Source organism: Enhydra lutris, unplaced genomic scaffold, assembly GCF_002288905.1.
Source record: "Enhydra lutris kenyoni isolate GAN:26980312 unplaced genomic scaffold, ASM228890v2 scaffoldscaffold40, whole genome shotgun sequence".
Classification (NCBI taxonomy): domain Eukaryota; kingdom Metazoa; phylum Chordata; class Mammalia; order Carnivora; family Mustelidae; genus Enhydra; species Enhydra lutris.
Genome location: NW_019154124.1, coordinates 6,946,885 through 6,959,796, shown reverse-complemented (window position 1 = coordinate 6,959,796; position 12,912 = coordinate 6,946,885). Strand labels below are relative to the sequence as shown.

The 12,912-nt window shown below is 36.2% G+C and overlaps 1 protein-coding gene across 1 annotated transcript in view; it reads right to left on the bottom strand.

The window, feature by feature from the left end:
* Positions 1-12,912, bottom strand: part of LOC111155256 (round spermatid basic protein 1 like) — a 64,842-nt gene that overhangs the window by 15,490 nt on the left and 36,440 nt on the right. The window contains exons 2-3 of the mRNA XM_022515360.1: positions 12,776-12,892; positions 3,604-4,244 (exon numbers count right to left, since the gene is read on the bottom strand). Of these exons, the coding sequence (XP_022371068.1) occupies positions 3,604-4,244; positions 12,776-12,892 (758 nt within the window). The remainder of the gene's footprint in view (positions 1-3,603; positions 4,245-12,775; positions 12,893-12,912) is intronic.

The window sequence follows — 12,912 nt, the reverse complement described above, 5'->3', positions numbered from 1 at the left end:
ATGAATGTTAATGTCATATTCTAAAAGGTACTCAGAGCTTCCAAGTTCTCAAAAAGAGTGATCAATAAAATGAAGTCCTTAAACACCCAGGAATAAATCTCAAAGGATGTGTAAGATCTATAGGATGAAAAAAAATATATACATATTATTGAGAGGAAAAAAAGACAAATGAAGAGAAATACCATGATCACAGACTGGAAGATTCAATATTGTAAAGACACCGATTCTACACAAATTTGAACTACAGCTTCAATGTAATCCCAATCAATATCCTAAGCAGATTTTTTTCTGTGGAATCAGACAAGCTAACTGTAAAGTTTATACGGAAATATAAAGAGCCAAGAAAATCTTGAAGAACAGCAAAACTGATACTTACTCCACTAGATACCATCAAAGACACTATTTTTTTTTTAAAGATTTTATTTATTTATTTGACAGAGATCACAAGTAGACAGAGAGGCAGGCAGAGAGAGAGAGAGAGAGAGGGAAGCAGGCTCCCTGCTGAGCAGAGAGCCTGATGCGGGACTCGATCCCAGGACCCTGAGATCATGACCTGAGCCGAAGGCAGCGGCTTAACCCACTGAGCCACCCAGGCGCCCCATCAAAGACACTCTTAAGAGTTTTTTCACTCAGAGGACATCCTTACAATACATATAGCTGACAAGATTCTCATCCACAATGTATTAAGAAGTCCAACAAACTAATTAGAAAGAAAAGCCAATAGGAAAATGTACAAAAGAGTACACTAATTGGTTTTAGAAAGAGGATATCCAATTGAAGAATAATTATAAAAAAAGGAGCCTGACTTCCTTGGTCATCAGAGAAATGCAAATTAAAACCACAATGAGATATTACTCCACAGCGACCAGAATGGCTAAAATGAAAAAGACAGACACTAACCAAGATAGCCAAAGATGTGGAACAGGGCTGGTGGGAATGTAAACTGGTACAATAACTTTGGAAAACCTGTAGTATCTAGTAAAGCTAAACATGTGCGTACTTTTTGATCCTGAAATCCCAATCTTATATACATACCCAAAAGAAACCTGCTCAGCGGGGAGCCTGCTTCTCTGTTGCCCTCTGCCCTTCCTCCCTGCTTTTGTTCTCTCTCTCTCTCTCTGTGTTAAATAAATAAAATCTTAAAAAAAAATCAGTTTAACAAAAGCTTCAAAAAGTTTATCTTTAGGGGTGCCTGGGTGGCTCAGTGGGTTAGGCCGCTGCCTTCGGCTCAGGTCATGATCTCAGGGTCCTGGGATCGAGCCCCACATCGGGCTCTCTGCTCAGCGGGGAGCCTGCTTCCTCCTCTCTCTCTCTGCCTGCCTCTCTGCCTGCTTGTGATCTCTCTCTGTCAAATAAATAAATAAAATCTTAAAAAAAAAAAAAAGTTTATCTTTAAAAAAACTTTTAATTGAAAATGAAAAACAAAGCTATCATATGATGCAGCAATTTCACTTGTGGGTATTAAAGCAAAGGAAATGAAATCACTATATTGAACAGATAGATGCACCCACCCCATGTTTACTGCAGGTCCCTTTCCCCCAGGTCCTGGCAGCCACCCATCTACTGTCTGCTTCTATAGATTACCTATTCTGATTATTTCATGTCAATGAAATCATATAATATGGGAGCTTTTGCATCTAGCTTCTTTCACTCAACGTAATGTTTTGAGGGCTCATCCGCACCATATGCATCAGCATGTACCCGTATTTCATTCCTTTTATGGCTCAGTAATCTCCCACTATGTCCATATATCATAATTTAATCAACTCCTTATGTGTATATAATTTATTTGTGCTAATTTCTGATCTTCAGTATTTGCTGAACTCCCTACCCTAAATTAACACACTAAAAATCCTCATTCAGAAGCTAGCCATCACCTATTCAACAAAATGGAAAGTCATAATACTATACTAAGTCAATATAACAACACTCTTTGTATTGCCTGTTAATATTCTAGGAAATATTTCTAACCAATAGCCCTGTGAATTGAGTAATATTATCTTTATTTTGTAGGTGAGGAAACTCAGACTTAAGAGCTTAAATAGCTGTGTGGTGTCACAGCTGGTAAATGGCAAGACCAGCACAAGCTCCCTTCTCTTTCCATCCAGCCCATATCAGAGCTCATCCAGTTACCCACACTAACCCAGTCACACTACAATGACTATATAGTATTACTACAAATTAAATTTGAAAGAAAGGTTCTCACAGTCAGGAAAAGAAAAGCCTCAAGTTATAAACTGATCTGGCTCTAAACCTATGTTTTAAGTTAGTCCCTATAATTCACAAAGCATTTTCCCAAATAAAAAACCCTATAAATGATTTTTAAAAATCAGTCTCTGGGGGCGCCTGGGTGGCTTAGTGAGTTAAAGCCTCTGCCTTTGGCTCAGGTCATGATCCCAGGGTCCTGGGATCGAGCCCCGCATCAGGCTCTCTGCTTGGTGGGGAGCCTGCTTCCCCTCCTCTCTCTCTGCCTGCCTCTCTGCCTGCTTGTGATCTCTGTCAAGTAAATAAATAAAATCTTTAAAAAAAAAAAAAAATCAGTCTCTGGAGGATACCACAAATTAGATTAAGAGATAGGACTTTTCCTGGGAAGACTCAAGAAATCAGAAATAAAAGTAAATATGTGTGCATGTGACTGGATGTCCAGACTATCATTTAAGGTGGAGACTATAACTTAAACACATATCAAAAAAAGAAATGTACTCAGAGTAAGTAAAACAGTTCTGGATGAAGATTAAGGATATTGTGTTCTACTCCTGGTACTGCTGCCAACCTTAAAATAGTATGTTACTTCTATCTATGTTTGTTTGCTTATCTGTAAAGTGAGAAAGGTTGGGACAGATGATCACTAAGATCTCTTTGAGACTTCTTTACTTTTTTTCCCTCCTTCCAAACTAGAATGATGCCGATTATTACTTAGGAAACTGGGAACTTTAGCACCCATAAATATGAAAACTGGATGATCTCCTGGCCTAAGCCATCCCTGATCTGAGAGTGGTAACAAATGGCAATGGCCTTTTAGATGAGTCCACATTCACTTTCAAGAGCCAATGGACTTGATTCTGCCTCTGCTTCCTAAAATAATAGACATTCTACGCCAAAGAGAAGGGTAGGAAAAGGAAGTTAGCTCAATAAATGCACTGCTACGCTAATCTCCTCACATAAATACAGAATTAATGGATTCCTTTGTACCACAATATATTTAACAGCTAACATTTACTCAGCACCCACTATCTGACGCATCCAGTGTTAAGCAATTTTAAGACATACAGCAAGAAGACAACTTTAGGTGATTTTTGGGTAAGAGAACTGCTTATGTGGAAAATATATGGCTAAATTCATCTCACTCCTTCCATTTCCAAAGTAAGTATTTGCAAGAAAGGACAGCAGAATTATATTTCATTAATTATCTTTAAGAAAAAAAGATTAAGTAGACTCTGAAATTTAAACTCTTATGAACACATCAAGAAGGTAATTTATTCTTAATAATCCCAAGAGTTGTCATTACATCCTTACCTTTTTATTTCAAACCTGTAGCAAAAAAAAAACCTGAAACTTGTCTTAAACATGTAAAAGTTTAAAACAAAACTAAAAACCTCTTACCTGAGCATGAAAATTGGACATAGTCGTTGTTTCTATATCCTTCTTCCCTAATATCTCCATTTTCACTGGCGAATTGGGAAAATTAAATGAAAAGTAGTCTAAAAAGTCAGGTAAATAAGTAGCTGCCCCATGAACAATACCCATTACATAGAAAGCTGCAGAGTTTTCATTTTCACTGAACACTAGATCCACAAACTCTTCTGCAAACCTCTTCATCTCCACAGGAGACAGGTGGGAGAGTTCATTACTGTAGGCGTGGATAACGCTTGCACCTCCATTAGGCTGGTGCTCAATATGAATGAGCTGTCTGAACTCCAAAGTGTCCAACCTTTTGAGGTTATTCTGAACCCGTGGCTCCTTTAATGAGACAAATGGAAACTCACTATTCTCAGGAATTTTGGACTCATAGTTCTTGCTATCCAAACTCTTTCCACTGTAATCCTTTATATTATCATTTAGGATGCCTTTGGCTTCTTGATCTTCAACATCAGATAGCAATCCTGAGCAGATGGTTTGAATAGATTTGCTATACATTTTTGGACGCTTCCGTTTTTCATTCTCTTTGTGTTTCTTTTTCTTTTTCTTCTTTACTTTTTTAATTTGTAAGTCTTCGGCATTTGTTTTTGGTTTCTCCTTCCCACCTGCTGGAAAAAATTTCTTTAAAGACTCCGTATTTTAGTTACTTAAAAAATCATGCTTAAGGAACTGTCTTACAATAAATAAGCAGTTTACTCAGATTTAGGTTTATATTTAGGACTTGTTTCACAAAGTACTGATAATCATAATTTAGTCTCTCTCCCTCTTTCTACACACACACATAAATGAACACAAAGGCCTAGGACAAACTTACACCTGTAGTGTGCAGTACCATTCTGACATGTAGCAGATTCTCAGTCAGTGTTTACTGAAGTAATAAATGGAAGTTTTAGAAAGCATTATCTTCAAATTTAAATGCAGAAAATAAAAAATGGGAAGGTGAACAGAGGTCAATATGGATAACAACCTCCAGATGTTTCCCACTGATATATAGCATCATTTTTACTCATCTAAGTTCTTCAAAATTATATGTGTCAAGACTTGTAAATCATAAAGGGAGAAAGCGACTTGCATAGTAGAAGAGCAACAAATGCAGCAATTTCTTAGCTTTTTACTGTATTTCCTCAGTAAATTACTCTCACATCTAAAATGGGCTATTGTAGAGGTCCACTAGAGTCTGCAAAGCTCCTGATGAAAACCCAGTAAGGCACCATAAAGAAGATGACAGAATTAGAACAATTTGTCATGTCCTAGGCATAAATGATACCATATACTAGTAAAGAGATGAATATAAAAGTAAAAGACTTGGGGCACTATAAGCATATATATATATATATATATATATATATATTTTTTTTTTTTTTTTTTTAAAGATTTTATTTATTTATTTGTCAGAGAGAGAGAGAGGAGTGAGAGTGAGCACAAGCAGACAGAGTGGCAGGCAGAGGCAGAAGGAGAAGCAGGCTCCCTGCCGAGCAAGGAACCCAATGCGGGACTGGATCCCAGGACGCTGAGATCATGACCTGAGCCGAAGGCAGCTGCTTAACCAACTGAGCCACCCAGGTGTCCCAGCATATATATATTTTTTGTTTGTTTGTTTTTTAAAGATTTTATTTATTTATTTATTTATTTATTTGAGACAGAGAGAGAATGAGAGAGAGAGCATGAGAGGGGAGAGGTCAGAGGGAGAAGCAGACTCCCCGCCGAGCAGGAAGCCTAATGTAATTGGGACTTGATCCCAGGACTCCAGGATCATGACCTGAGCCGAAGGCAGTTGCTTAACCAACTGAGTCACCCAGGAGCCCATAAGCCTATATTAATAAGCTTCTGTAACTGAAGTCAAGTAGACTCTGTACCCAGAAATTTAGAACTCCAAAAAAGAAAAGAATAATCCATGGAGTCTATATAGCTACATATAAACATGTAACATTATCATTACATATTTCTATACAGTAAGAAAAAAGGAGAAAGTAAACATCTTCACAAGAAAATATTATGCTTCCTAAGATAATATGAGAAAGCCAATAAGGTAAGAGTTAAAAAAAGAAGGCGTTCAGTGTTTCTACCTGTTATTTCACTTTTATAGACAACCCTGTTATGAATTAAATCTTCCCAATCTCCTTAACTAAATTTTTCTATATTCATGTCTTTTATTCATGTCTCCAGTGAGTGAGATGTCCTGCCTACTGTTCAAAATAAGTCCTTCCCACCAATTCAAAAAACCCTTACAAAAATAGTTCCCTTGAGGGAAAAAAAAAAAAAAGTTCGATCTCCTCTTTCGACAAAACTTTTCATAAAGAACCATCTATGCCAAGTGCCTTCTGTTTATTACCTTATCATTCTTATCCCTTAAATTCTAGGTCTGCATCCAGTCTACTCAAATTTACTTTCCCAGAATGTTCAAATGTCAAATCCAGTGATATTCTTTCAGTCACTCTTCCTGATCTCTCCAAGGTTTAACAATAATCCAGTTCATCCTTGATTTTTTAACTTCCTTATTACTTTTTGGTCTAACAGCTTCATGACCAACACCCTGAATGCTGAAGCCTTATCAATCTTTCTATAAATTTTATATATTCTTTGATCATACTCACCCATTGAGTAAACTTCTTTCAAGGGTTCTCTATACTTAGCAAATAAAATATAACCACCCCAGGATGGAATCCCAAGACAATACTTTCAAGCACTTCATTCACTGCTCAATCTGCACTACTTACAATTTCTTATAAAACACTTAGTCCTTCCTGCCTTATCTCTCTACTACTTGCAAAGGTATTTCCTCTCCCTAAAATACCCTTGTCAAGAACTCTTTCTTACCCATTCCTTAGAAATAACTCATATCACTTCTTTCATTTTCCTTTCCCTCAATTCTCTAGTAGGAACTGGAATCACTTTATTCTAAATTCATATAAAGTCATTTTTTTTTTCACTCAGAGGATACCTCTGTATCAGATGTCCTTCCACATACTGTATGAGTGAAACAAGTAATTTTTATAGGAATTCAGAGTGAAGTGATACTTTTCCCCCGTCACTGTAATCATCACGGCATTTAATACATCGTTACAGATAAATATTTAATGAATCCATTAATGAAAAGATTTCTCTCACCAACAAGCTAACTGAGGATTATGGAATTTTTCCTTGTCTCCTTTCAGCCAAAGCTTTCCATAATATAAATGCCACTAAATCCTAATCTTGGAAACAATAAACATAAAAATGCTCTCAAACTGGGACACCTGGATGGCTCCAGCTGTTGAATATCAGACTCTTAGTTTCAGCTCAGGTTGTGGTCTCAGGGTGATGAGATCAAGCCCTGCAACAGGCTCCAAGCTCAAGCTTGTGTGCACACACTCACTCTCTCTCTAATAAATAAATATTAAAAAACAAAAAAATTCTCAGGGCGCCTGGGTGGCTCAGTGGGGTAAAGCCTCTACCTTCAGCTCTGGTCATGATCTCAAGGTCCTGGGATCAAGCCCCGCATCTGGCTCTCTGCTCAGCAGGGAGCCTGCTTCCTCCCTCTCTCTCTGCCTGCCTCTTTGCCTACTTGTGATCTCTGTTTGTCATATAAATAAATAAAATATTTAATAAATTAATAAATAAATAAGAAAATTCTCTCAACTTGATGGCAATTCTAAAAGGGGTAAGTTTAATGTGAACAGTAAATCATCACTTTCTAAAAATTCATAAATATGCCATGAAGACTAACTTGGTATAATCATGAAAAGCAAAACTAAAAACCTTTCAATTTTATTGATTAGACAGATTTGTAAGGTCACAAAATTCTCTGAAGAGTCTACTTAGATTTGACAGAGAGAGAGGGATTACAAGTAGGCAGAGAGGCAGGCAGAGAGAGAGGGGAAAGCAGGCTCCCTGCCAAAAAGAGAGCCTGATGTGGAGCTTGATCCTAGGACCCCAAGATCATGACTCAAACTGAAGGCAGAAGCTTAACCCACTGAGCCACCCAGGCGCCCCAGAAGTAAGTAAATATATTAACAAATTCATACTTGCTACCTAGGATGAACTATCAAAACATTAGATTCAGGTTAATATCTTAAGAACAAAATCAGCAATAAAAAAATTAGAATAGGGAGGTAATCAGAATAAAAGACAAAAGACGTTTTATATGTAAACAAAATCTAAATGTGTCAAGGAAAAAAGACAGCAGTGAATGAAAAAAACAGAACTTAAAGGTTAAAAGGCCTAAATATAATAACTAAGTTGAAAATACATGTAAAATGGGGCGCCTCGGTGGCTCAGTCGGTTAAGCGACTGCCTTCGGCTCGGGTCATGATCCCAGGGTCCTGGGATGGAGCCCCATATTGGGCTCCCTGCTCAGTAGAGAGCCTGCTTCTCCCAATCCCTCTGCCTGCCCTTCTGCCTACTTGTGCTCTCTCGTTCTATCTCTCTGTCAAATAAATAAATAAAACCTTAAAAAGAAAAAAAAAAACATGTAAAATTACACATTAAGTGGACTGCCAAAATAAAAAGAATTTCATTTGAATGAGAACATAAGCTCAACATCCTATTACTTTTATGCCTAACACATGTTTAAAAAGTAAAATAGAAAATATCCAGTCATAAGGATATTATGTTACTTTGAAATGAAATAGGTACAACAGCCTACCTATTTTCTAGTCAGAAGAAGGGATGAAAATAGCAATAGTATTAAATAGTCAGATGAAAAAATGCAAAACAGTAAAGACTCAGTTAAGAGAGTCTCATATTAAGCCTTAAGGAATTAAATTCCCAAGACAAGCTACTCTGTAATTAAATACTAAACTAAGCACAGGATGCAGAAGAAAGTTAACGTAACATGCCTGAGACTGCTAATCTTAGAAAGGCCTGCTTGCAAGGTTGGCCCATGGCTGGCATCTGAGAAACTTGTTCTTTGGGAATGGTCCCACAATTCCCTGTTAAGAGTGGCTCACTATACCTAAACTTTTTGTGTAAGCAATATGTATTATATTGAACATATCTTCCTTCTGAGAGCCTGGAATTTTTATATATGCTGGACAGAAGATGCCTATGTAATCAACCTCCAATAGAAATCTTGGGTATCAAGTCTCTAAAGAACTCCCTGGCAGACAACATTTCACATGTGTTGTCACAATTCAGTACTCGAAAAATTAAGTGTATCTTGTGTGATTCCACTTGGACAGTACTTTTGGAAGCTTGCGCCTGGTTTCCTCCAGACTTCACCCCATGTGCCTTTTCTCTCTACAGATTTTACTTTATATCCTCCACTACAGTAATTCATAGCCATGAGGACATCTCATCTATATGCTGAGTCCTATGAGTCGTCTTAGCAAATCACCAAACCTGTAGGTAGTCTCCAGGACCTCTGATGGACACAGGTAAAATATACTCTTTACGTTTAAACCAAACCGAGACAGTAGCATTCACTAGACAGATTTTTAAAGTTTTATATAATCTGTCATTCATTTCCTGTCTTAGAATGACATATGAAATGCAGTAGATATATAGTGACAAAATTTTAAAATACCTTAAGGAAAAACAAAAATAAAATACTTTAAGGAAATTAGATAATTTTGAATATCAATCTTCTTCTCTTACACTAAAAAGTGTTTTTTTTTTTAAGATTTTATTTATTCATTTGACAGAGAGACAGCGAAACAGGGAACACAAGGAGAAGGAGTGGGAGAAGCAGGCTTCCCGCTGAGCAGGGAGCTAGATGCAGGGAGTTGATCCCAGGACCCTAGGATCATGACCTGAGCTGAAGGCAGATGCTTAACAACTGAGACACCCAGGTGACCCTAAAAAGTATTTAAAGTACACCTTTCTCTATATCCTGTAATTCTTCAAATCAGAACATATCTTATTAAAAGTATCCTAATAACCACCCGTAAAAGAAAGATGGGTTCTCAGTAATTTGGACCCTCAAAAAGTATAAAGGTATAAGGTTGATAGGGGATCCTTCCTCCACAGATCCATGGATCTATGCACACAGTGGACCCCACACAAATACACATACACATACACACAGCACCACAGACACATAAATACAAAGAGAGGCAAAGAGAGATTCAGCTACGGAGAAAGGTACACACACATAGGTAGAGAAAAAAAGCCCCTCTTTTTCACACACACAGAAACAGAAACAAAAATAGTATATGTTGTCAATGGCTAATTATAAAAAAAAAAAAAAAAGTTTAAAATAAAATCACAAATTTACTGGCATTTATTTCCACCACCAACCTTAGTATACGTTTAGTGTTAATAGAAAAAATAAAGGCTGTCCAGAAAAACTGGTTCTGATTTCATATCTAATATAAGAACTAATATTTATATATAACTCCATTATAGAAAAAAAAGTAGTAATTAGCTTAGCTATTTTCAACCTCTGGTCTTTCGGGAATGACTTTGCTTTTTTTGTACAGCAATTATTTTCACTCTTCCTAACAAGAATTACCTACCTGTGACCTTTGGTATACTACCAATAATCTTGGATATTGGCTTCTTTCAACCTTCATGCCCGCTGCTCACCAGCAAGCTTCTGTGATATACTATAATGATAAAACTTACCCTCAAAAATACTATAATCATAACATCTCTGTTCTTACAACTTTTCACAACATAAAAATGGCTAGAAGATATAAGTATGCTCAGAGAAAGTAGTTGGCAGACATTAACTATAAAAGGATGAGCTGAATAAGCTTATGTGTCAAATACATTTGTTCCTTTAAACTATTTCTCATAAAGCAAGTAATCCTATTTCATCAGTGAAAAACATTTATAGAATTTCTACATTAATAAAAACTTTCTGGGGAGCCGGAGTGGCTCAGTCAGTTAAGCAGCTGCCTTTAGCTCAAGTCATGATCCCAGGGTCCTGGGATCCAGCCCCGCATTGGGCTCCTTGCTCAATAGGGGTGTGCTTCTCCCTCTCCCTCTGTGCTCTCTCTGTCTCTCTCTCAGATAAATAAATAACCTTTTTGGCATGTATATAATTATGTACGTATCTCTAGTCATACCCAGTTAGATGCAGTTTTTAATGAAAACCTGAAGGAAATGAGACTGGTGTAAAGTAAGAATTAGCATCTATTTTAGATGCTCAAGTGCTGTCATCAAACAATCAATGCCTGAGTAGCCACAACCTGCAACATTAGCATTATCACAGAAGGAGAAAATTATAAAGACAAAATAAGGGTTGAAAGCCATGAAGGAAAAAGGGGCACACAGTAGTAACCGCACACAACCCCTACCATATTGATTCTGTTATTGTTGCATGAGACCAATAATAAAGAAGGCCCTTCCCTGTTCACAAACCAGCAGAGCTAATTGTTTTTACTGGGTAATAATAATAGCTAACACTTACTGGCTGCTTACAATGGGACAGGCACTATTTTCCAAATGAAACGTGTTTTATTAATTTAATTATCTTTATCTTACCCAGGTAGGAGATAATTTTGTGTTGTTTTATAATCACAGGAGTTAATCTTTCATACATGTTTACAAAAAAAAAATTCATAGCCACTTATTGAATTATCTGTGGACCAAACACATTACTTGGAACTTCCACCATACTTTACACCTCTTTTAATCTTCACAACGCTGTAAAGCAGTAATTAGATTATTACTTACCTCTGTTTTACAGTAAATTCATCTTCCCTGGTCATCTTAAAGGTCACTAATTCATTTCCAAAACTACCTCATTTTCCTCCCTTTATCATCACTGGGTTTTCCGTTTAGCTCAAAGTATCTCCTACATTCTTCATCTACTTAGAAGTCAAGGTTACTATTGCTATTACTAAAAAAAAAAATCTCCATTTTCTGAGGCTATTTTAAATTTTATTTGTATATGTAATCTCTAGATTCACATATTTCACATAAATGGTATGTAAGGAATCCAACATTCAATCGAGCGACAAGAATTTTCATCACTGTACATTCCACTGGATAAGAAAATAGCTATCTGACTAAGCCAGTAAAAAATGACTATTTGACTAAACCAACAGGGTAAAGTTAAGTAAACACTTCAAGCATGAATCATTAGCTGCTATACAACACTAGGGTGGTTAGATTTGATTCCTGCCTCAAAGTCTTACAATCTCCTTAGACAATATAACAAAAACACACTGTCAAAAGAAACAGAATAAAAGGACCATGCACCTAACTAAGTAGCCATCAACTTAAGCTCTGACTACTTCTTCCAAGGTCAAAAGAATTTTATAAAGTATAAAGTTCTGACAAGTAGAAAACAGAGCTTAAATAAAGTGTGACCAAGAAACAAGACGAAGAATGAAATCAAAATACAGAATCTAATATTGTTTCTTAAATAATATAAATTTTAACCAGTTATTTCATTACACATATGGTACTACAGCCTTTTCTTCTTAATGTAGAGATGATGGTTTATTAACACATAAATTCAGTGTCAAATTAATCAAGGTCATTGTGTTCTGATCTACAAAATTCTCAACTTAATAGGATCAGCTAATGAATTTGTTAGCTGTCTAGCAACCAAAGTGCCACTGACTCTTCTCTTGTTACCAGAGTGAATTTATAACTGTCCTTACTTGTATTTTTACCATACATATTCCCTGAAAAAGTTCAGATTTATTGATAGGATTTGTATTATTATCCAGCCACCCCCCCCACCATGTATAAACAGCAACTGAAAACAAATGTAACAATAGAGAAAAAACAGCAAACAAAAAGAGGATGTTCTTTAAGCCTGCAAGAAACTCACAGTAAAACAGTATACCTTCTAATTCAGCTCAGAGTAAACGTTCCCTCTGATACCAGACTATATGGTGATTACAGTCAAGTATTTTTAAGCTCACTTCTATCATCCCTACCATATTAAAACTGTTTTAGCCTTTTTAGATCTAAATATGGATAAAGACTAGTAATGCAAACACAGAATTAGATGGCCTATATTTAAGAAACCTAAAAGCCTAACCTTTTCTGTTTTTTCATAACTCACTAATTAAATATACTAAAGACATTACTACACAGATTAAAACGCCCCACTATTACAAACCTTTCCATATTCTTACAATTAAAGTTTATTGTCAGCAAAATTCAGTGACAAACATTTCTTATTCGAATCACTAAGCCAGTAAGTAAACTGAGGAATATAATATAGTACAACTAAAATCACTGAATATAAACTTACTTTTCAGCAAAATTTTTACTTCTCCATTTTCTTTCTTGATCTCGTTCATTACTTTATGCTTTTTCTTCTCTCTCTCTTTTTCCTTATCTCGCTCTTTAATTTTGTCTTTGATTTTATCTGAAAGACAAAACAAATAT